This window comes from Falco biarmicus, chromosome 1 (assembly GCF_023638135.1).
Source record: "Falco biarmicus isolate bFalBia1 chromosome 1, bFalBia1.pri, whole genome shotgun sequence".
In the NCBI taxonomy this organism is placed as follows: domain Eukaryota; kingdom Metazoa; phylum Chordata; class Aves; order Falconiformes; family Falconidae; genus Falco; species Falco biarmicus.
The window spans coordinates 18624296-18650104 of NC_079288.1; the positions used below are offsets into that span (position 1 = coordinate 18624296).

General features: G+C 37.5%; 1 protein-coding gene across 3 annotated transcripts in view; it reads left to right on the forward strand.

Annotated features, from left to right (window-relative positions):
• Positions 1-25809, forward strand: part of NCOR1 (nuclear receptor corepressor 1) — a 73775-nt gene that overhangs the window by 1123 nt on the left and 46843 nt on the right. For all 3 annotated transcript variants that reach the window (XM_056331086.1, XM_056331078.1, XM_056331096.1), the window contains 7 exons: positions 13202-13379; positions 15089-15228; positions 17399-17594; positions 19973-20155; positions 22055-22168; positions 24699-24755; positions 25198-25250. In XM_056331086.1, the coding sequence (XP_056187061.1) occupies positions 13272-13379; positions 15089-15228; positions 17399-17594; positions 19973-20155; positions 22055-22168; positions 24699-24755; positions 25198-25250 (851 nt within the window). In that variant the 5' untranslated portion in view covers positions 13202-13271. The remainder of the gene's footprint in view (positions 1-13201; positions 13380-15088; positions 15229-17398; positions 17595-19972; positions 20156-22054; positions 22169-24698; positions 24756-25197; positions 25251-25809) is intronic.

The following is a 25809-nucleotide window of genomic DNA, read 5'->3' on the forward strand; positions in this document are numbered from 1 at the left end:
AAGGGGATGTCTAGTTCTGAAGATGGTTTTGTGGCAGCCTCCTTGTATTATGCAGTATTTTTAGGTATAGCACTGTAGTTATGAACTGCTAGAGCTCAGGCAGGGATTTTTATTTGAGGCAGTATGATTTGCGGGGGAAAAAACATTGCTATTATAAAAAACTCTATTATTGTGGTAGGTAGGATGGCCATGGGCACAGCATAAGCGGACACATAGCGTTGTGTCACTGCACATGAGGACCGTGCAGATCTCTTGCAATTTTGCACTGGAGTTTTATTCTGCAGAATGTTGTTATTCCTGATTAACTAAACAGCCTTGACATTTGGAAAGGAAGTATGTAATATTTGAAGTGGGTTTCTAGTTAGCTGAAATCTGGTGTCTTGTTTTGGGGGATGAAAGACCTTCGTGCTTATCCCAAGGAATCAGAAGTTCAGAGGAAACAAGGCAACTACAGTGACCCTTTTTGCAAAAGCATGGTTAATTTTTTCTCCATATTGCTTTTCTTTGTGATACAGTATAGGCTGCTAAGGAAAACAAGTTCTGTTGTGCTTTATGTGCAGTATAATTCACCAATTTGGAATATACTTTTGATATTGGTCACTAAAATATCTCATCTTGTTACTGAAGCATAGGAAAGAGCAGCATTTGGAATTGTGTTTCTAAGAGTTACATTTCTTAACATGTGGCAAGAATGTGATAAGTGTTTGCTTCCACAAGTGTTATCTTCTCTCTAGCTTGTTAGTTATTGTACAAATCAATTAAAAGTAATTATCCAGGTTGAAATTACATGTGCAAAATCCAAGTGTATCTACTTTTCTATGTTGTGCTGCCGCTGATTTATTTTAAATACACTTCATCTCCTGCAACCACTCATTTTAGTTGCTCTTTCTGGGCATAATGTCTTTTGTTGTCATCTAAAGGGATCTAGAAAACTCTCTCAAAAGCTGTGGTAAAAGTAGGGACAGCCTCTAAAGCTTCCTTTCAGTTTCTTCTCTGTAGTCCCCTTCCAGTGGTTCTTTAACCTGCATCTTCTAAGTTATTTCATTTCTCAGTTACAGCATGAGTGAGAGATGCTCACAGGAAAGGAGGCTGACTCTGCTTCAGCTACTGCTAAATGTGTGAAAGTAACTGAAGCAATCTTATGTATTGGAGAACAATATTTTCCTTTTTTTGGTATTATGTTCTTAATACTGGCATTTAACTTACTCTTTCAAAGCTTTCAGCCAAAGTTTTGGTGAAATGTTTTATTCCTCTTCTTTTATAGTTGCCTACAAAATGGTTTTAAAGAAAGTTTTCTTGCATGATCAGAAATACTATTTGGAGTTCAGGTGTGCACAGCTACTTAAATTTAAGATTTTAACAATTTCATTAGCTGGAAGGGATCTGTGCCTCATGCAGGTGCTCTGCAACACAGTACAATCTTGAGAACAGACTAGTAACCAGACAGTGGTTTCATAATGCAAACAAATGTTTCCTGGATGCCAATCTTGAACTTTTCAAGTCATTTATGTTCTGTAGTCAAGTATGAATCAGTGTTTCAGATGACAAGCTATTAACTGAACGTGTTACCTTGTCTCTCTACTGTAAATGTTCCAGATAAAAATTCTGACCTATGCAGGACTGCTGTCTATTAATATTTACTTTGTGCTATTTCTACATTATGCAAATAGCTAGGAATGTGCTGAATATATCTTCCATTTTAGTTCTTCTCTCCTTCAATGATTCTCCATCTAGTAACAGTGTTCTGTGATGTTTCCTTCCTCTTCTGTGCTAGTTCAGTGTTTATCCACCATCTGTCAAATGACTACTGTGGTCTGGGCCTAGTGGGGCTTAAGTTTAGCGAGTTGGTATGCATACGGAAAGCTCAGTCTTACCTTGAAGGTATGTTTCCTCCCAGTATCCTAAGAAAGGTTTCTGTGTCCTTGAATAGCTTCACATCTAAGCCACTCGTGTAATGTTGCCACTCCCAGACTGATTTGATATGCAGTTTTTTTCTTCAGGGTTAAGGAGGATGTTGGTCTGTGTGGTTTTGAAGTCAGTGACTTCACCTGCTTATGATTTCAAAGGGTATTGCAAAATTACAGTACTGTATTGGCACAAAGATGCATCAGCCATCTCTGAAAAATCCTATTGTTCGTAACTCTCAGCAGTGAAAAATTCAGAAATGAAATTTTTCTGCAGGCAGATTACTTGGGACAAACTGTTGACCAGAACTTAAAAGTTCTGTGCATGTTGAGTGACTAGTCTTGGGTAAAACTGAAAATGGAAATACAAAGATGGCGAGGGAAATACTTCATCCTTTTTCATTTATAGGTGTTAAAGTATAACATATACTTAAACTAATACGGTGTTTCTTTTAGTACGTCCTCTTGAGCCATACATTCGCTTGTGCCTTATGTTGTGCTGCAGGGAAAGTGGATTTGGCTAATTCTCTTTGTAGTCTTCGGAAGTGTGAGGCACACTCATCCTGTTGGGAGTTGAAAACAGCCGCAGTGGCATTCCCTGGCTGCAGGGCACAGGCCATACACTCCACATGAAACGGTGGGGTTCCTGGGCAGAACCTGGGGCCACACTGAAAAGCGGATGCTCTCTAAATGGATTAAAATGCATTCACGTTTCAAGGAAGATGTCTAACAAACGTGAATATAAATCAACTAGGAAACCTACTGATTCCTGTCCTGTTTGTCAGTGTTAGAAAGCTAAGGCCAAATAAGTTCATTATATGTTCAAGTACTGTTCACCAAACTACATATGTATATTATTACAGTTATGCTGTACTCTTCACCTCATTAATAGTAGTTATTGGGGGGGGGGGGGGGGGGAGAGGAATTTGTTTAAATAATAAAAAAACCCCCGTATATACTTGGTTATTCACTGTAGGGTTTTGTCTCAGGTTCATATTCTTCAACTCTTGTTTCTGCTTTTATGCCCTCTGAAGTGCTGTACTGACAGAGACAGAGTGTCTGAAAGGTGGGAATTCTCCCATACAATCAGTGTAATTTCATGGCTTCACTTTCTTGGAATGTCATTCCCCAAACCTTTCTTAATAAATGTGGTCACTTATCTGTTTGATTATAGCCATTATTTGTATAGGTGCTGATGTGTCACTGTGGTCTCAAAGATCAGACTTAGCATATCTAGAACCTTGAAGTTCTGTTGGTTTTTTTTTTCCCCCACAGATAAAAAGGTTTACTTGTACCATTTGTAGTTCAAGATCTTTTCCATTCTTTGGTTTTTTCTGTGACCTAGAGGCTGTTGTGTGAGTCTCAATTGGAGTTACATTTTTATATATTGTTGCATTCCCTGTGAAGCAGAACATCTCAAACTTAATCATAAATGTAGTAACAATAAGCTTTGTTTCCAGAAGGCCCTGGTGTACTTCCTGTGGAGTGTCTGAATAGACCTAGGCATTGCTCTTAGGTACAGTAAAAAAAATTTCTTATTTTAACCTTATTTTATTTTTAGCTAAAATCTGGACTTGATTTTATCTGAACCCAGTCAACTGAGGAGACTGATGAGGCTGATAGTTTGTCCTGAACACTTCTTTATAGTCTGTGGTTTCTCTTACACATTGTAGTTTGTGGAGCTATCGGTTTAGTCATTATGAATTAGTCCAGTAGTATTTCTTTTTCCCAACCAAAGCTACTTTAAAAAGCTGCCACTACAGATATCCTTTTGATAACAAATGAAAAAAAGAAGAGGCTGGAAACTTAAAACTGTAACCACATAGATTCTTGCATGTTAGATGATGTCAAAAGCAGTTTTACCTGTAGACAGATTAACAGGGAAAGAATAAATTCATGTGCAGTAGTTGTTTTTAAAGTACCTGTGCTTTCAGTCCAAGAGGGAGAAACAAAAACTGTTTTGAAAGAGTATTTTATCCATAGTGTATGATATTTATTAAGTTTGAGATCATCATGATTGTTTCTAAATCATATGTGAAATGGGAGGAAGTAGGTGAATTTGAGTAAACCTCAATGAGTTGGTGGACACTAACTCATGAGCAAGGATGACTTGCTGAGGAAGGTTCTCATGGTTCTTATTGCTGCTGTTTGCATAGCATCTCTTGAACGTCTTGCATGCTACAGACTGGTACACTGGAGGATGCTTGGGTTGGTTTCTGTTCCACCTTACAGTTTTGTGGGTGAAGTTTGAAGGCTTCAGTTGATGTTCCATGACCAGTTGAATTACTCCTGTGGCAGGGACAGGGTCCTTCAAAAGGCGTAAGGTAGATGTCTGGGGTTTGGGAACTGTTGCAGTTATATCAGAAGCTTCTTCCTTTGTGAATGAGAGACCTTATCTGTGCAGTGTTTGGACTTTGTAGGGTTTGCTTTGGACATTCAGTTCTGTAGATTCGGTTTCTGGGTTTTGGCTTATGAAAATTTTTTAGGGTGCATGTTAGCTGCACACTATTTGCTATATTGGGACAACCAAGAACAAGAATCTGGTGTTGCTGGGAAAACCAAAATATGTTTTCAATGTCTTTAGGAAATAAGCTATCTACTCTTCTATTATATACTTGTAAAATCAGAAAACCTTGTAATGTTTATATTGTTCTTTGGTTTAAATCAGCGATTAGTGGTACTTTCAGTCAAGGAAATGTCTACATCCTTAATTTCCATTTCTGCATGAAGGGCTTCCTCCTACCTCTTTTGGATAGTTTTGGTGTTACTGTGACCCTCCTTGGCAGAAGGGAGCTGGATAGGCTCCTTCACAATCTGTGAGTGCTATTCCTCTATAAAACTTAGAAGAGGAGGTTTCCTCCCTCAGGAATTCTGTGTACCCCAGTCTGTTAGCACTTTAACTGGTGAGCAGATGCTGAAAATATGTACCTTTATTTGAAATGTATACACTCAGCACCCCTCTCTTCCTTTTTTTTTTTTTCTATTTTGTTTTGTGAGGCAAGTGGGCAGCAATTAGAAGCCTCCGAAGATGTCGTCATAATCTCAGTTTTTTCCTATTATGATCCCTCATATAATATAGCAAAGTTGTGTATAGCCTAGGTCTTGATATCATGTATTAGCAACTTTTCTTTAAGATCATAAATTACAGGAGAGATTAAAATAGAATTTCCTGGAGAGGAGTATCTTGTCAGCTGAATTTGATCGACCTCATTTTGGTAGAGCACAAATTCTATTTGTATTTGTAGTTACCTAGCAGGAGAGAGAGAGAGTGAAACTGTTATTTTAAGATGAAGTGTAACGAGCTTTGGCAACAGTTTGGTTGTAAATTGCATATGCAGGCATGCAACCCATATTCAACTTCTTGAATGGCAACAAAAATTGTTTTGAAGTACTCTTTAATACGTACTCAATATTTAATGTTCCAAAACCTATTACTTAAGTACTTGAAGGAGTTAGTAGTCTGTTAATGGAAATTTTTTTCTATTAAAATTTGAAGTATAAAATCCTACTTTAATTTTTTAGCTATTGCGATGCAGATGGAAAAGTCTTGCTAGTATAGACTATATGTGACATCTTGAATTGATGGCTGTAATGCTCCTTGACTTCTGTCACTTACTGTAATTGGCTGAATTAAAGTATACCATGCTTACGTGTCATGGAGAATATGTCAGACAATGTATAGCATAATTGTGAGTTAATGCTTTGGACATTTAGAAATAAGATGATGTTATACACTAGTGGAAATTTCAGGAGTGTGAGAAGGGTCAAATTCAGATGTTTGGGCTTTTCTTAACACCTTTTTTTCAGATACCACCATTGCTGTATTTATGACTTGATTCATACGACATTAATAATTAATGGAGAGAGTGTTATTTAGTGTTGCTAGCAAAACATAGCCCATGTAGATCTTAATTTTTTTACTGTATTTCTAGCAGGGATAGAAATAGCAATTTTTACGTCAACCTTGTGAGTAGATGGCGTGCAACTATGTGAGATTAAAGTTCTCAGGAATTTGTGGTATATTGTAAATATCTGTCAAAGAAGAAGGAAAGGCATTTGCACATGCGGGATTGTTATGGAAAATTCAGCAGTTAGTTGGTCTCAACTTGGAGAAAATATGTTCATTGTTTCTATTCATTCTAATAACATAACATATGCCCATATGCTTTGACTATGAGCTTCAGAGTATTCTGCAACGTAAAACCGAGTGGAAAAAGATTACAGAAAGTGTGGAAGAGGTCCTGAGCTTTGAGGATGATGTCTGTGTTCTGCAAAAATGGGAAGCACAGTATTCTGGAACATAATTTCAGTAATGGCTATTTAATCGTCTTTAATTTCAGTGTTGATCTATTAACAGTTTTTGCTTGTAGCATGCAAAGAATCTTTCATCTTTTGGGGGATATGCCCAATGGATTTTCATACTTAAAAGCACACCTGTAACTTTGGATATTGTAACTGGAGTACGCTTCCTTCAGTTCTTTTTTAAAGCACAACATTATCTTGAATCTGCTCAGGCATCATCCTTCTGGTAGGTTCTTGAATGAAAACCCTGTCTCTGTTATGATTGTCCTGTGTAATGATTCTGTAGCTGATTTTCTCACTTCCCATCCCATCCCAAAATACTTAGCAGAACTTTGTAAAATCGACTTGAACGGTTAACATAGAACAGTCTGAATTCAAACTTCTTTTATTTGTCACCAATTTTTTTTCGTTCTTTTTCTGAGTAACTATAAGACTATGCTGATAATTGGACATTAAGGCAGTGACTGAAGGACTAATAACTGCTCTTGAAGTGTCAAGTGTTCTTTTAGTTAAGACTTCTGGAATGCTAAGTCAGTCCTAGCTTGTAACAGTACCCGTAATGTTCTGAGCATTGGAGTTTTAGATGGTAACACTTAGCCTTTTATTGTGTCTGTTAGTTTGAATAAATAATTTTTTATATGGAGGTTGGACCTGTTAAGCTCTTGTTAGAGATCTGTCAGAAATGTGCATGTTAGTATGCTCTTGTGTGTGGCATATCCCCAAGATGCAAATTTGATGTTTTTGCTTGAGTGTTTGAACAGATTTATGGTTATCTGACAAAATAAAAAATATTAAGAAGACTTGTTTTGCCAATCTAGCAATACTCTTGAAGGGTTTTGCTTATGTGACTCTCTACTTGTAATTTTCTGTTATTGTATGTGAGTTGGAGCATTGTGTTTTGAAGGTACAGTGCATAGGTCTGTAATTCATGAAATCTAGTTATTGTGGTTAAATAGGTTGGTCCTTAAATGCGGCCTCTTCTGGTTTGTTTATTTTTTTATGAGATTGTTTCATTACCTTTTTATAAAGTGAAATCACATAAAGAATTATTCACAAGGATTGGTATCACGCTTTGGATAAGCCTTTTGAACCACTGCTGAAACAGCCCGTTCACTCTTCATTTTTTCAATAGAGTAAACTTCGAATAAATATTCCTGAATTGATTTTGTGATTTGCTGTAGATCCCCTGCATAAGGCAGAGCCTTCCTTGTTTTGCCATAGGTTAGTTACATCAGAGCTCAATTTACTAAGGCTGCTGATCTAAAACCAAAATCCCCCAACTCGGTTTAAGCCTTATATGACTGTAATCTAATTCTTTGCGCTCCTTATATCACAATTATTTTGCTCAAATACAAGATGAGGAAAATTCCCAAAAGGGTATGAAATTTAATTAGCAAATGTTGGTTAAGTACTTCAAGATGGCATGAAAATTACTCTAAATGCAAAAGTGTTAGCTTGTTTCGTATATGTGAAGAAAAATTCAGTCTACCCATGAGACTAATCTTTTATCCGTGAAGGTGAACGTAAAAGTAGGAGACATGGGTGTTCCACAAGCAGTGAGTAGGTGCCTCTGCCACCCGTCTGGCCTCTCGGCCCCTTCCCTCCTGCTGCTGTAAATGTTTGTGTGGCTGTGCATTGAGTGGTTTGGGCGAACTGGCCTGCTAAAAACAGTCACGGGTTTTGACCTGCTGTATTTTCCCAAGTGAAGAACTGCTTTTCTCCAGCAGTGCTAATTTTTGCCTGCTTTAAGTGCTGCAAGACACAGGTCTGATTTCTGATTCAGTCATTGACTATTTCCTGGGTAGTCTGATAGATTTCTTAACCTTTCTGTGACTCATTTTCCCGTGTGTCTACTGAAGATAGTACGTACTGCTGCTTCTTTTTGAAGCATTTTGAGATCTGGAGATCAAGAGATATTGTTCAAATTAATATTACCTCATAGAAACCGAATCTGAAATTACGCTATAACTGTTGCTATGATAATACCCAGTCCTAAATTATTTGTAACTTGCTCAAAATTCTCCGCATATGACAAATTGTAAGTGCAAGCAATAGCTTTTAAGGGGAAGTCTGAATTGGATCTGTTCAGTAGTTTAAGCTGGCCAAAGAGAAAAATATTGTCATACCTTTAGAAATAAACATCATTAAATCATTTCCTTTGCCCAAGAAGCTCAAATTAGCACAGGGCCCAGTATCTGTCCACAGTTCCTGAAACTTACTCTTGTCACAGCTTTTTCTCAGCTAGGTATCTTTAGACTTCTTTTTTGACTCTTTGCTCCCACTTCTCCTGTAATTTTAATATTTTTTTTTTAAATGCCCATTTGACACTACTGGGTTTCCCCATCCCTTATATGTTTTACCACAGAGTCTGGGGATGTCTGTGAAGTGGGGCACTACAGCAGAATGTACTGGGTTCTGAAGTACAAAACAAGAAATATTTTTCTGCTCCTTCTGATTGTCTCCGTGTACTGCAAGACAGCAAATTTGCCATCTTGGTTGGGAGCCGTATGAAAGTGTTTGTGTCCTAAGTTTGTCTTTGTGAGACTTTTAAGGCAGAATTCCAAAGTCTGTAACAGCTCTTGTAAATGTTCGTGTGAGAAACCTTGCAGAATAATGTGCAAAGGTCTGAAAAATAGATTCTTGCTGTCATTGAGTGAGCAGGGTTGGAAGCTGATTTCTTGTATTGTAATTTGTCGAGGGTGCTGAAAATAAAGATGAGCAGCCTCTGTTTTGGCAGAGCAGAGGGAACCAGTAGGAGGATCAGAGAGGCAGAGAGAGTTAATAGCGAGAAGCTTTGAGGAGGAATCTGATTGGATTTGAGTGGAGCAAGACTAAGTTTGTCATGACTGATGGAAGGATGCAGCAGCGAGGAAAGCCCGGATGAGGTTGTTTACAGTCTACACACACTGTTACAATTTTATGCAAAAAACCTGCTGTATTTAAACACAATCTGGACGTATGGACCTTGGAGAGGTTACAGCAGGAAGCTGGCATTGCCCTCACTGACCAAGGAATATATTGATTAAGAATTATGTACGTCCGCTGGATATGTGCGAGCAGATGCTGAAGAGAGGTGCAGATGTTTATAGATGAAAGGTCATAAGGTTGCCTGCAGAGAAACAAGAGCTGAAGTCAAGTACTTAAATTCACAATTGCAGAATTAAGGTAGTAAGATGGGGAGAGATGAGCAGAATATTGGTGGTAATTCTGTTATCAAATATTGGCAAAAACTCTCCCACTGCATGCCCCCCCCATATGGCAGAAAGTGTGAACAAGCTCATAATGTAGGAGACTGGGAGATAAGATGGGGTCTCCAGGGCATGTAGGGAGGTCAAATTAGGAGCGCGTGCAGGCGCGTGTGTCTGTAGCAAGAGAAGGAGGCTTAGAGGGAGGAAATACTGTACTTTAATGGCATTTTACATGTTTTTGTACTACAGTGTTGATTCTGTCTTGAAAGAAATCAGATCCTATGCAGAATCCCCATCCTTTAGTTCCCTCCCCACCTTCTAATTGCCAATATGTAACCATGTATTTTCCTCTGCTGTTACTGACCTTATCTCTTCCTGCTGTTGTGTCATTTATCTTGGGGAGGAAGAATAACGCAACCCCACCATTTCATGTTTTCTCTTTTTTTTTTTTTTTTTTCCTCTTCACTTTACATGTCTCTTATGGACCACGATTATAACCTCTAATGCCGTTTCTGTTGCCTTCCTCTGTTGGCAGCTTTTATTTGTTTCACTTTTTTTTATTATTGATTTTTATTACGATGCTACTAACGTAATCATACTTGCAGTTCTCAGTAGGAAGGCCATTAGACTGAATGTTTTCATATGTATTATTTAAAACTTGGAGGTTGTGCGATAGGGGGTCTGAGTTAACATTGTTGGATGGATGAAGGATGTTCACGCTTGTGTGCCATGCCCCCCTCCTCCCCCTCATCTTTCCATGGTAGGCCAGAATCTGGAGAGATGGGCAGGACCTCTCATGGCTATTGTCTGTGAAAGTTTCTTGTATCAATGAAGATTTCAAGGCTCAGTTTGACACAGTCCTAGCAATCTGTACGCTAAAGTTCTTGTGAATGGAGAAATAGCCTTTTTAGCATTGTACAAAGTGAGTGTGGATTGACCTTTCAGCACCTGGGTTAATGATCAACTTGTGGGTTTGACTGAATATTAAGAAAATAAAGAGATATAACTTGACAGAGAGAAACTAGAAAGGACCTTGAATCATGCAGTGGTTGGCCTATATTTGTGTGCAGTTTTTCAGGTGGGTGCTCTCCTGATCCCCTCTTCATTTCCAGATTCTTCAGATCTACCTGTCTGTGGTGAGCATGTCAGGGAAGAGAATATGAACAGGATGGGTATTTACTATTACTTTCCCTGAATCTGGTGTACATTTCTGGGTCCCTGTGCCTCGGAACAGGTACCAGAGAACTAGAGAAGGTTTCAAAGTGGTTGACAAGGAACAGCCAGGTAGGCTAGGATTCTTCAGCATAGAAAAGACACACTGGAGGGATATGATCAGTATTTACAGAATCACATGTGCACCAGGGGGAAAAAAGAATATGAAATAGATCTGTTTGCAGATCTATTGATCTGTTGCAATGTGGAAACTAGAGCTATCAAAGGAAGGTAACAGGTCCAAAATGAATAAAAGCTGATGGTTTCTCATGCAAAGTGCCACTAAACTGTGGAAGTTCTTGCAACAAGCAGTTCTCAATGCTGAGAGTTTATACTAGTTCAGAAAACAGCTGAACAAACCAATGGAGGAGAAAGCCATTAAGAAATCTTAAACAAAACGGCTCTGACTCAGGGAATCCCTGAGCCACAAGCTGTGTCTCGGGGAGCCAGCAGAAGGCTGGAGAGTTTGTTGGGAAGGTATTGGTACATGCTTCATAAATGGCTGCTGCTGGCCATTGTCAGTCACAGCATATTGGGCTAAAGCGAGTTTTGGTCAGGCCTGGTATTACTGTCTTTATTCCTCACTACCATTTTTAAGGTGTAGCAGACATATGGATATATAAAATCCAGTTAGTCATTTTCCATGTTCTGATGAAGCTTGCATGTGAAGCTGGTGAGGTAGCATAAGTTAGGGCATCAGCAATCCACCAGGCTAAGATTTTTACTTTTGTAACCTTAAATTGTTTGAGTATCCTTATACCCTGGAGCCAATTGTTCATTTAATAATAAATGTTCACCAGGCTGTGATTGGAGTAGTTACTACATCAGTAAATATTTGATTGAGCTGATAGCTATATGCCATAGTTTTACATGGACTTTCACAGAAATTGAGAGAGAAAAATCAAAGGTTTTCTTTTTGCTGTGGTTTGGACTTAGGAATACATCTGAGTGTTCAGGTACTATAGCTTGCAACTATCACAACGTGTATTAGCTCAAACTGCTTGCTTCCTGACACTGCTTCTTGATGAAATGGAAAGCATGTGACTCAGACCTATTAGACCATCACGTAGTGGGTAAAGATGTACTGTAATTAATGCAGTATGAATGGTGAAGCATAACAAATGTTAATGGTGAAGAATTCTATGTTAGAACTTGACACTTGGATATGAATTATAGGTACTATAAAGCATACAACTAGTGATCTGTAGTATTGCTTTGAAAGAGAAACTAGTTTTTTCTTTGATTCTTTGTATCTGAAAATCAGATTTAAGAGAGAAATCTAAATTTGTCTCATTTTTCTGATAGTCCAGTGTATGTATTTTTTTGGAGAGGTAGGGGGGGGAGCCCAACATGAGACAAACTTTAATATGTTTGTATTGCTCACTGTGACTGATCCTTTCCTGAGCTGATTTTGTCTATTGACTGTTAATGGAAAATTCAGTTCAGAAGTATAACTTTACATGTGATGTTTGTGAAAGGCTGCAGATTAATGTGCTTTGAAATGAAGCCATCTAGGCAGGGATCAACAGTTATTTTATTTGAAGGTCTGATACGTCTGCTAGGCTCTGGACCAGAGGCTGAGAATTTGTTACAGGTCTGATAGAATTCTGTAGTTAATACATAGGCTCCCAAGGATTACATATTTTGAGCTATTAGAGAGAAATATATTTTGTTTAAAATGTATATATAATGTCCTGCTTTTTTTGGTTAGAGCCATGATTTACCTGCTGAAAGCACCGGTGGGTGCAGTGTTTAGTCAGTGTCTTCTGATCTTCAGCAGCTGCAACTACACAGCTTCATAGATGCTTGGACTTTGTTAGTGAACTTGTCTGGATTTTTTCACTACTTAAAATCTTCCCCAGATCAGTACACATTTCACTGTTCACTGTTAATCTGTAGCTAGAGAATACAACAGAGGCAAAGTAGTCACTGAATGTTAACTGAGCAGGATTGTTTCAAGGCTTCATAGTATATTCAGTTTCTGGCACCCTATCAGACAAACTATGTCAGTTGACATGGTATTGTTTTTTTTTTTCTTTGTGACTGCCTTTTTTGCTAACTACTTCTGTAAAGCTGCTGTTAGATGGTTATAGTATTTTAGGGCTTGACTAATACACTGTGGTTTAATGAACTGTAGGTGGCATTGAGTAAAGCAGCCCTAAATACCTGAATCTGAAAGTAAGAAGCAGTTTAGAGAATCCAAAAACTCTGTAAAAGAAATGAAAGTAAACTTCATGTTCTGCTAAAGAAAATTGCTGTAAATAAAAGGTCCATCTATAGACTATTGTAACCTCTTTAACATTTATTTAGTGACCTACTTTTCTCTTAAAATCCTCCTAATTCAACCGGTAACTGGTAAAATTCTGTATTCCGCCAATATAATCCTCAAATCTTTGTGTAGACTATGCTGACATGTCTCATTTTGAGCCCATTTAAGACCCGTTAACATGTTTCAGACTAGAATAACCTATTAAATAAATACATCAGGAAAAAGCTTTTACTGGTAATGGTTGTTTTGCTTAGGTGACTATGGCTGTAATGTATTGTGAGTACATCTGGTACTTCAGTGCTTATCAGTGATCTTTTTTCCTTTAGGCGGTTTCCTAGAAACATGATTGCTTGCTGGTCTTGATCTCACAGCTTTGTGAAGACTTCTTCTCTGATAATGTCAAGTTCAGGCTACCCTCCTAACCAAGGAGCATTCAGCACAGAACAGAGTCGCTACCCTACTCACTCTGTCCAGTACACCTTCCCCAGCACCCGACACCAGCAGGTAAGGAGACATGAGGGTTACAAATTTAGCAAGAGTATAATTTGGGTGTTTGCTGTACCAAATGGGATTAATATTTTTTTTTAAACCGATGTAACACAAGTCATTCATATTTGAAAACAGTGGAGTTGCAGACCAGTACACCCTGCTGAGGAGAGCTGCTGCCAGTGTCCCTTAGGTAAATAGTTGTGGGATGGGGTGGTTTGGTTTGCCCTCCTTTTTTTTGCTGAAAGCACTGCATTTTGCTTCAAGATTATATATGTATCTGCTTTTTTACTTGTTTTTTGACAGAAAACTGAGTTTTTAAATTCTGTATCTTTATCACGGGGAATTAATATAAACTTCCTGGTTTTATCATTGGTTTCTTGTGCTTTGAATAAATTTGCTAGGGATTGTGATCATAAACTTTTGTTGTAGTCTTGGTTTAATTTATTAATGTTTAGTCATCATACTAAGTTTGTCCAATGTAATTGTGGCAGAGTCTGTATGCATCGATAGCAATAATGTTTCAAGAATGTGCAAATAATCTGTCTACAGTTAGTATGCATTTAATATGAATGCAGTGTTCTGGGTGTAACAAATACTTTGAGAGTCTGGACTCCTGAGGCTGTTGTGGGTACTAAATTTTTATGGGGATTTAATCTCTTTTTTAGGCCCAGGAGCGTAAGAAGTGAACCGATAGTCATCTTTCCTTCTTCGGTGTAAGGAGTACTGGGCTAGGTTCTCTATAAGTTAAATTTAGTGCTTGACAAAGTCTGTGTGCAAGGTGGAGAATGTGAATCTGAAGTGTAAAAACTTGCATTATACTCTCCATTTTGTCAAAGCAGATGTACTAGTGCTTCCAGCTAGGTGTGTTCTGCTAGCCAGAATTGAGATGGTGGATTTCTAAGAATCTCCTACTTGGTCATTTCTGCTGAGTATTTATTCTGCTATCCTGTGCTCTCTATAGCTTGTTAGGCTGTGGAGGACTATCTGTTGGCTTTAGAACAGCTCAGGTTTCCCTTGTTTAATGAAATTCTCCTTCTGCTACAGATACTTTAGACGTTTTGTTCTACTTACATGTTTGCAAAAGGAAATTTAAGAATTGGAGCTTTTTGGCTTGCTCTGTATTTAGTTTTAGATAACTTGTAAAAATGAAATCTTATGGGTAATGACCTGTTGTGTCTTGTAGAGCTTCTCTTCGGTTAATGACAGCTGCATATAATTTTTAAAAGCAGGTTGTCAAAGACCTGTATGTACAAATAAATTGTCTTGTACTTCGCTTTAATTATAATTTATATCAGTCAGAAGATGCATCTTGTCTGACTCTTAGTCCTAGTTAACAGTGTCTGATACAAAGAAGTCTTGAGGTGATAACGGAAGAAATTGTCTTAGGGTTGCTGAAATACGTTTTCATTTTACCACTTTGTAGCTGGACGTGCAAAATCAATATTAAAGGATATATTTTTTAAGGACCTTCTGCTGCTGCTGTCTCATTTATGTTTTGTTGAAGCTGTTAATAAATTAGGTGAAGTATGTCATCTCTTTAAAGTTCATTTAGAACTTAGAAGTGCCATTTACAAACTTTATTTTTTTAGGTGAAATAAGGCTTTGGTGATCTGGTCTTGGTTTGTATTTATTATCTTTGGAAATGATAATTCTGTGACACCAAATGCTTTTGATCTGTCTTTTGTACCTTTGTTCTTGTTTACATGGAAGTGTGTTTCATTTAGGAATTTGCAGTTCCTGATTATCGTTCGTCTCACCTGGAAGTCAGTCAGGCAACCCAGCTTTTGCAACAGCAGCAGCAACAGCAGCAGCAACTTCGGCGCAGGCCTTCCTTGCTTTCTGAATTTCACCCAGGCTCTGACAGGTGAGGATGCTGTTTTTGAAGTATACGAACACGCATCTTCTATGAGTCTGTGCTTTCTGTAAAGTTAGTTTTAACTTTACTGAATTTAACTGAATAGAAAGGCTTTTGAGTTCTACAGTTTTTTGTCTAAGTACTTGACTTATATTAATTGGTGCTCCATTGTCCTAACAGTGCCGGTCTCCTGTGTTTGAGTGTTGTAGCTGTTGTGTAATTCCTCAGTTCCTTTGGCTTAACTGATACATTTGTTTTGCAGACAGGAAGTGACAGTCCGCTTCACTTTTCCCACACCTCTCCTAAAACCAGTAACTTCTGAGAATCCAAGTGCATATTACAAACCTTTTAATGCTGTTTAGGCTCAAAGTGTGTAAAGTTTGTACCCTTGGATAATTTTAACTTACTGGGTAGAAGCAACAAGTGCAAGCGTTGTTACAGTGTGAATATTACTTGTCATATGTCCTAGATTAGGCTTGCTTGTTCAACAGATGGTATCTGTGTGGCTGGGCAAGTAAGAAACAACAAAGTTAATTGAGTATTTGAGTTGTAAGAATTGTAAAACACTGAAATGTGGCACAAAATGGACTTCTAGGCACAGGGAACTAAATGAGAGTGTGTGCTGCTTTTGGCAAGACACTTGACAGCTTCGTATAATTTGTTCTAAATACCCTTTTTGTCAGTCTCGTATACCATTTCTGTCTCTGTGTAAGTAGATACAACTGATCTGGGTCCAGCAGGTTAACTGAGGACAAGTGTAGTGAACAGCTACAGTGAATCATATGTTGCAATTTAGTTTCAGATTGGTAATATCCTACTTGTCAGTAAAATGGGTTACTTCATGGTGGCAATTGATGAATGTTCAGCACACATTAGTGTATAACTGTAAGGTTGATAGACTCAAGAAGGTTTTCAAACAGTGTCAAGCATTCATATGACTCTATACCTGAAGAATATTGGATGTACTCGGAAAACCAAATTTAGAAATCAGAATACGAATAACTGGACTGTAGGAAGTCAGCAAAAATATGCTTCTGTTTAGCAGAGAGGTTACTATGTGATTTATGCGCCTCAAATCTTTAGCATATTGGTATGCTGATGTACAGTTGTAAGCAAGTGTTATTGCTTTTAACAACCTCATGTATTTTTGTCTTGAACTCTTGGTAAGTATATCTGCTAGTAGCAACTTTATATGCTGATTACTGCTAGCAGTTTATTTTGGCTATAACTGAGGTAACTGGTTCTGAACAAATACCAATGATGAATGTTATGTAAATACTGGTTTAGCTTAAAATCTCATTAGAATATTCCCAGAAATAACTTGATGATAGTGAAATCTGGGGCTTGCATATTCCCTTCATCTTGTGTCACCAAAATGTCAGTAAGGCTCTATTTTTATTGCTGAGAATCCTAGTAGCGTTTAGAGTTCTCAAAACTTCAGTTTATAGCAGAAGTAAATCTCCCCCATCCCTCCCCCTGCATTGTAAATTTGTAAAAGCTTATTTAGTAGTTCTGGCAAAATACAGGAAACTGCTGTCATCTCTTCAGTGGCACTTCATAGGAAGATGTTGAAGCTTATGCAGTTCTTTTATGGACATCCTGTGCATTGCACTGTAAAGAAGCTAGTGATACTGTTCTTTTGCATTTTTCTGAGAAGGAGGAGTTTTTAAATAACTCGTGGTTTCAATCAGTGGCTGTTTCTGTCATTTAGTAGCATTTTAGTAGAGATCAAGTTCCAGATAGACTCATGGCTCATTTCAAGCACGCTGTGTATATTTAAAAGTTACTTGAATGCAAAAATGAAATAATGGAGCTGTTGTGGCCATCTGTGTTCAGTGGCTGTAGTACTATATTTATCTCATGGTTTGTTTGTTTTTTTTATAATTTGAATCAGAGCTATGATTTGAACAATATCACTGTAGCAGTGTTAAGTTTCTTTAAGGGTTTGTAATGATAGGGATGTGTTTAAACAGTGTCTTTTTAAGACGGAAGTTAATTTTCTCTTTTTCAATGTATTTTAACTGTTGTATTTCTGAAGATGATACTTAAAAATATGTCTGCCTTACTGTTTAGAGGGAGTTTCACTAAATGGCATCTCCTGTATATTTGAAAAGGGTTGAGGAACACAAAATAATTTTCTTGCAAATATATATTTAATATTTTGTCTTCTGTATATTAGGCCTCAAGAAAGGAGAACTGGATATGAACAGCAATTTCATCCAGGTCCATCTCAGACGGATCATGATTCACTGGAATCTAAGCGACCACGTCTTGAACAAGTCTCTGATTCCCATTTTCAGCGTGTCAGTGCAGCTACTGTCTTGCCTTTAGTACATCCTCTGCAGGAAGGGTTGAGATCTGCGGATATTAAGAAGGTAAAGCCATTTTCTAATATGATGCTAAAGATGTAACTTCCTATGTTACAGTGAGTTAAGAATTTTTTTTCTGTTAGGTAATTTTTTTTATTTGTTTAGGCTCATTCTTGAATCCCAGAAAACTAATTCTACATACTATTACAAACTGCTCATGAGTCAGTGTTACTCTTTTATAAAAAGACCAAGAAGATAAATCTACCTCAAACACAGTAAAGAGACTGGAGTTCTGAGTTGCCCCTACACACTCTTTAAGTCATTAAAACCTCAGTTGCAAACATTACAGTATAGTGCATGAAATATTTCTGCTTTTCAATTGCAAGCTGCTGGCAAATGCAAGCAAGCCCATTTTTTCTGTAATTAATATTTGTACTGAATGGTTGAAGTACTCCCCTCTGCCCCCTTTCCCTTTTAAACATTTGAAATGAATCTGCTTATTTATGTAACACTAATTATACTTGTCACTGGCTCATTTTGGGTAAATCTAGGACAGTCTAGTTTGGTCGGGATATTTTCTATTGTAGATACTGAATATTGATTTGAGAAATTTGTATAGAGCAGACAAATGTCTCTTAAATGAATATTTAATATCTTCTCTCATGCATGCACGCAGCTTCATGCATCAAAAAGCTGGTGCATAATGGGTGTGACTTCTGAAGGTGAGCTCTCAGGTCTCTAAATTCAGATAATCTTAAAAAAATTTTCACCATGTAGGTTCAAAAGCTAATAGGCACCAGGATTTAAAAAGTTGATTACTTGCCTTGCTTTTTCTCTACCATTCCTCTTATCATGTGAATAAACTCTCTGTGAGGTAAAATGATAGCATGTGATTTCTTAGTAACTTGCTCTGTTGCATAGCAAAGATGAGATCAAAGTGGATTGAAGAATCTGAGCCAAGACATTCAATGTGAACATGCTTGCATGTAACTGAATTTTTATCCAGGCGCTACATATAGAAATCTACTGTCTCAATTTAGAAATACAGCCTAGTATTATCTCGAGGAGAAGTGGCATTTGGACGCGTCATCTTTCAGGCAGATTGGCTTGAATGAGCGATCTAGTGTTTGCCAGCTAGGTAGTCATGGAGCATGATGGTCTGATGACATAAACAAAGACAAGGTGCAATAGTGCTGATACTAGAACGTGAAGCGCGTTGGAATATGTTGTTTGGGAACAGACAAAAAAGCAGAGGCAAGAAAAGTGAAAGCCAAATGAATAGTGTAACCTGTTGTCATGGTTTAACCCCAGCCAGAAACTAAGTACCACACACTAAGTTTCACGCTTACTCACTTCCACCCACCCCCAGAAGTGTGGAGAGGAAAATTGGAAAGGAATGTAAAACTTGAGGGTTGAGATAAGAACAATTTTATAATTAAAATGAAATGGGAGTGGGAGTGACTCAAAACAATAATAATAACTATAACAGTTACTATAACTATAATAAGAACGACAATAATAATTATGAAAAAGAGGGAGAAGGGGAGAGGAATAAAATCCAAAGGGAAAGGAGAAAAAACAAGTGATGCACAATAAAATTTCTAACCTCCTGCTGACTGACTGATGTCTAGCCAGTCCCCAGGCAATGATTGGCTGCAGCCAACTCCCCCCAGTTTATATACTGAGCATGATCTATGGTATGGAGTATCCCTTTGGCTAGTTTGGGTCAGCTGTCCTGGCTGTGTCCCCTCCCAGTTTCTTGTGCCCCTCTAGCTGTCTTGCTGCCAAGGCTTGAGGAACTGAAAAGTCCTTGACTTAGTATAAACATTAACTAGCAACAACTAAAAACATCTGTCATCAACATTATTCTCACACAAAATCCAAAACACAGCACTGTACCAGCTACTAAGAAGAAAACTAACTGTTCCAGGTGAAACCAGGGCACCTGTCTTCTCTTAAGTCATCACTTCTCTTTAGTCCTTTTATAACCACAGCTGACTCCAGATACACTTTATCAGGGTCGTCATGGTTATCTTCAAGAATATCCTCATCTATACACGTGCAGAGTATTGAGCACTTGTTCTCAAGTAACCCTTGCTTTAAAGGAGAAAGATAGTGTTTACAGTTATGAAGACACATTTTTTAAAGTGAGATGTTTTGATCCTCATTTTGGTTTCAAGGTTTGGTTTCAATGTTGAAATGTGCTGTTATTTTTAAAGGTAGACTGTGAAATGGGCTGTCAGTTCTAAAATATTTATAGTGTTAATAATTTGAAATATTAAGCTTTAACTTAGCTCTTCAACAGAGATACAGATTAACTGGAAATTCTTTTTAATTCACGCATGCTAGTTTGGTTACTGAACACTCACCTATGTTATCAATATGACCAAATTTCTCTCAATTTCTCCCCCACACCCCCACCCCATCTCCTGTCCCCATGAAAGGACCCATCTTTTGGAGGAAAACATGAGGGACCATCTTCTCCAATTTCTGGTCAGCCTTGTGGGGAGGACCAAAATGCTTCACCTTCAAAGCTGTCAAAGGAAGAATTGATACAGAGCATGGACCGTGTAGATCGCGAAATTGCGAAAGTTGAACAGCAAATCCTTAAACTGAAGAAAAAGCAAGTAAGCATAGCAGACACTACTGTTTTTATCTGCCAGTGAAGAAGGTGTGGAAAAACTTCATTTGTTGTTGTTGGTGAATTTTTGGTTACGTGAACCAACTGAACAAGTTAAAAAGGGAAGGTTATGTATGTGATTTTGTTAAAACATTTAAGTGGATTGAACATCACATAGCTTTAGGTGTTTTTGAAAGTAGGAGAAAGCCACGTAGTAACACCAACAGTGGATGGCTTTATATTTTAAACTTCTGTTAGACGACTAGTGAAACAAGGGCACCATGACTGCAGTTTCAGCCTTAAAGATGACTGCTGGGTGAGGGGAGGCTGTCATCTTTATTCTTTCTCAGTCTGTGCAAGGGGAGAATCCCTTGCATGCATCTCCAAAGCCAGTGCTTGTACAGAAGTCCCTGGATCATCTGCTTTCACAAGGGCAAGAGATCCTAACATCTGGAGCTAAGGTCAGCATTGGGGGGAAAGTGTAGTAGGAGGGGTGTGAGTAAACAGCGCAGAGAAATAAAGGAGGAAGTATCACCTTTTTTGGTATGGTCCTGGCTGTGCTTTGCACCAGAGCGCTGCACTTCAGCCTTTGGAAGCAAAGGAAATGTTTCCTGGCAGTAGTTGTTGCCTTCCCAGTAGCTGTTGTGGCCAACTAAACCCACCCTTTAATCTAGGCATCTGTTACTCCTTGGCAAAAACAAAGTCCTTGTCGTCTTTTCCTTTTATGACTTTCAAAGATCCAGATAGAAATAGTGCCAGCATTACGTTTTTTAAGTGGGAACTCTGTAGGAAATTAGTTATGCTATAGGATTTGTTAACTTGTAGGTCCAGGATAATAAATAGACAACTATTTGGAGTGATATGTTTTTATGGTCTGGAAGCATTTCATTCCATCTGAATTTTAATGACCTGTAAAGTGACCTTCAGCACAAAAATAAAAAAGTATGTCATTAAATACCTGGCTGTGTGTTAAACGATGCCTATCTTTTTGTTTGTTTGTTCACTTTTCCACAAAATCAGCAAGTACTATGCATACTATCTATGAAGGTTCATTTGTGCACATTTTTACTATGATTTGACTTCTTAAAAATTACAAAGTTGTCATTGCCTGCAATAATTGAGCCTGCTTATTAAGTCATTCTGCAAAAATTTTACACTTTGAATTCTTATGCAGAAATGTAGCATGTTCTATCCAGTACTGTAAGATGGGATGGATCCCTAGTGTCAGTAGTTCTTTGTTGCATGTTTGTGGCAGGCATGGATGAAGGATATTGACAATTAAAAAAGGAAGGTGTCACTGAACCAGATTTATTTGATGTGAGAGTGTGTAGTGCAGCAGTGTAGTAGCTAGGAAAACATTACAGGGTTGTTTTTTTTTTTTGCTGTTGGTATTTTTTGCTTGTTTGGTATTTTAACAATCTTGGAACTTCAATGCATGTGGAGTGGTTTATTTCTGCTGTGAAGTATGTTTAGAATTATGTTCTCTGTGGAGTGTTAGAAGGACTTTTGTACTTTGTAAACAATGAGATAGTAGTAGTAATAATGACACTTGAATATCTACAATAGAAAGGCAACTTCCTCTGTGAGAAGGCAGGTTTGGAGTAACTTTCTCTGAAGTTAATATTTTTGTTTAAAGTTACATAGTGATAAATTGAAAAGTCACTTTACATGTCAAGCTGAAACAAGTCTTTTTTAAACAGTTAATTTGGTTTACCAATAGTACAAAAAATAGTCTTGTTATCGTCCCTATTGGCATTAAAACCATTTCATTCATTCCTTGTCAGTTAAAAGGAGAAATAACAGGCGGTGCTAACTGTTGATCAGATGCATATTTTATCTCTGGTGACTAATTACTGGTAAGGGTAACATGGTGCGGATGGCTGATTTTCTTTCTTTCGTCTCTTAGCAACAACTTGAAGAAGAAGCTGCTAAGCCTCCAGAGCCAGAGCGGCCTGTCTCCCCTCCTCCAGTGGAACAGAAACACCGCAGTATTGTCCAAATTATTTACGATGAAAATCGGGTAAGCGTGCTTTTCAGTTGACTGAGTGTAGCTGTGAATCTGACCCAATGTGCTAAAACTCATTGTGTCTTAACTTCTGTGGGTCAGTTTTTGCTTCTGCTGTTTTATTGATCTGCCCTTTTTATCCCTCTTTTAATACTCATTTACTTATTTAAATGAAAGATGCTTGCATGACATTTTTATTCTTGATCACAGGATCCTTCTATCTTGTAAGCCGTCTAGGGAAGCACATCTGTGTCTCTCATCCCTAGACCCTTTTGTTGAGATGTTTAGATATAGATATGTATAAACACACAGAGAGGCACACACACACGTATGTATATATAGACAGATATTTGTATGCGTGTAGATAGATAAATTAAAAAAAAAGCCACAGAAATTTATCTTGTATTCTCTTTTCCTTACATAAATACTGACAAGCTTGGCTGAAGACCCAACATTTAAATTAACTGAAGGGGAAAAACTGCCTATGTTGTAAGATTCTGTGCTTTCTTTTTAAACTCTGACTTCTGGCTCTTAAGATCTAGATAAATGAACAGATATGAAGAAGTAGTATATTGGTGAATTGTGAGCTTGCATTGCATAAGTCATGAGAAAAGTACAGGCGCTCAGTAATATTGCCAGAAGTAGCAAACTGCTTCCTGCCTTTTTTTTTTTTTTTTTTTTCCTGGTAGTTTGAGATTAGGATGTTGGATATCTGCTGGTTTTGAGAGTATTATGGTCTTTTGTGAGAGGCTTATGTTTGTTTAATTTCCCGATTCTATTTTGTAGGTTAGAGAAACAGCTAACTTCTGTTACAATAGTCTATTTTTGAAAATATGAGGTGGTAAAAACCTGCAACACAATACTAGATTTTTTTATACAGTGGAACTTTGTCTCAAGTGTTCCGTGCAGCCTGTTCTCCCCTTCCCCCAGTTGTCTGTGAAATTTGATGTATTTACTTAATACAGGACAGTAGGGCAATTATTATGTTATAAAAACTGTTGTAGCCAATGTACAGCGATATGTTTACTTCTGGTTACAAACCAGTTTTACTGCTTTAAATCTCTTTCATGCTATAATGTAATAAAAATTATAAAACTCATACAATCACCTAACAAGACAAGCTGAGTTGCATGTTGGGTAGTAGGCAAAACTGTGAGTTTGAAGACACCTTAGTGGGCTGCTGTGCAACTTTCTCTGCTAACTGGTTACACGTGGGTTTTACAACAGAGTTTTTAACTTGCTGTTGCATTCCCCACATCGTGTACGTGTCAGTAGATGTGGAAACCCATTTTTATGTTGCCTGTGTCAGTGTATAGTTATCTATTAGCTTCTGTCTGTGTAGCTGTTGATATAGTATTCTATATCCAAAGGCAATTATTAAGCTTAATGCATTTGTGAATCCATTTAGCACTTGGTTTGAGTTCTCGTGTCAGGAATTACATGTACTGCAGAATGGCAGAGTTGATGGGGCTTAATACAAATAGCACGTGTCACTACTCACTGTCTTATTTAAAGGTTTATTTAAGATCTGTTAAGCCATTTGTGTACATAGTGCTTGTTTGGTATCTTTTCTTCTTCAGTTGTGCAAGAGGACAATCCCCTTGGCAGCTTTCATCTTCAAACCATGCAGTTTAGGATAATTACTTTAACCAAATTCCATCAGTAGTTGAATATTAAAAGTAATAGGGCTAGAGTTCAATCTTAAATGTTTTGAGACCAGAAAAAACATTCTTCCAGGGTAGTACTATAATATTTCCTTGATATATAATTATTTTGTGCAGCTGTGAGTTCCAAAGAATTTCTCAAGATTGCAATTATATGGAAAGAGGTTAGAACTTAGCAGGACACTTTTGAATAGTGACTGCTTTATGGATTATTTTCTCCTATATTTTTCTTTGCAGATATCTGAGGGCTAGCACATATAACTGCTGGGGGGGGAGGAAGGAAATTTGAGGGTCATTTCAGATAGCCTGGCTGTTGACAAAGAGCTTTGGAAGATTGTACAGGCTTGAAATGAGATTGTGAAAGCCAACTGTCTTACTCAGTGCTGCCTCCTTTAGGGTCAGAATTATTTCAGGGTCTTTGCCTAGTGTGAGGGAAGTAGGACCTTTGACATATTTCTCTCTGTGTGTGTATGTACATATGGATTCACACTCCCACACTTGGCAACTGGACAATTTTAGTCTCTTATTTCCATTTTTTTGATGCTAGCTATACTTCATTTTACTGGACACCTTTTTTCCTCTTAATATTGATTTGCTATGTTATTTGTTAAATGTATGTTCTTTTTGAATTGCAGAAATCGGTTTCTGCGTTTATGCTCTACCAGCTTCCAAACACGGAGATCAGAGTAGTAACTGAACAATTCAAGTATGAGTTTCTTGATTTTCTGAGGCAGCACTGCAGAAGTAGGTTAAGAAGGATATAGTATGGTCAGACAGGGGTTTAGCAGCTAGCATAAGTGAAAAAGCTCAGATGCACTTTTGATGCTAACTTCAGGTGATTTACTTAGACTATATATTTTAAAAAAAAATCTTTCTTGCAGAAAAAAGCAGAAGAAGCTCACAAGATTTTTGAAGGTCTTGGCCCAAAAGTTGAACTGGTAAGTTGTGGGGGTTTTTGTTTGTTTGTCTGTCTTTTGTTCAGTTTTCTGTGTTGCCAGTTGCTGTAAATCTGCTGTGGTAAACAGATGTAGTTCTGTTTATGTATAAAAGTGGGTGTTTAAATGCACTGGTGAATTGGGGCTTTAGTGAACTAATTGGCCACATAAGTGTAATTTTTAAAATCGATTTGAAGCTAATTGAGAGAAGAGTTTGAAATATGAAAAAAATGAAATACTGTTGTACATAAGTAGTTATAACCTAATTCTAAGTAATGAAATCTATGCTTTGTGTTGAATATCTTCTAGTCCCTTCAGACTGCTGCATCTCAGGTTGAGTGCACTGTTGGCAGAATACTAAGATATTGTTAAATATATTGCATATACTTTTAGAATTACATGCATTGAAAAGTACTAAGCATACATTTCTAATCCAAAATTGTAGCCACTTTACAACCAACCATCAGACACAAAGGTCTACCATGAAAACATCAAAACGTAAGTGCTTTAATATCTTGTCACGGTGCCATTTAGGGCAGCTAGACTTAAACATTTGCTCGAATTTTTCATTGCTGTGATTTCCAAATAGTGTGTGTACTTTATCCATAATTAAAAGCTTCCAGTCCATGTAACTTTTGGATATCTATGTTGTAGAACAGTGCTGAAAAGCAGGAGTTACATGTATTGAAGGCAGAAAGAAACTGTCACTTTGAATCTGAACTTAAAGATAAATATAAAACTGAAGTTGGTAATGCTAGTGTTTTTCAGAGTCTAAAATACCAGATCTGACATGGATATATCTAGTCAACTTTCCCTGAAAGTACCGTTCAAAGAAGAGTTTCAAAAGTTACCACTGTCAATAAACCTTAGGAGGAGTCCTGATTATTTTTTTTAATTTATTTTATTTTTATTATGTCTTAACCATGTAATCATTTTCTGTCGTGGCTATGAGCAGAGTTACTGCATGCTACACTTACCTGTTATTTAGGGCAAACCAAATTCAATTATTTGAAATAAACTGCTTGTCTTCTGAAAGAAACGTGGTTTTTGAGGAAAG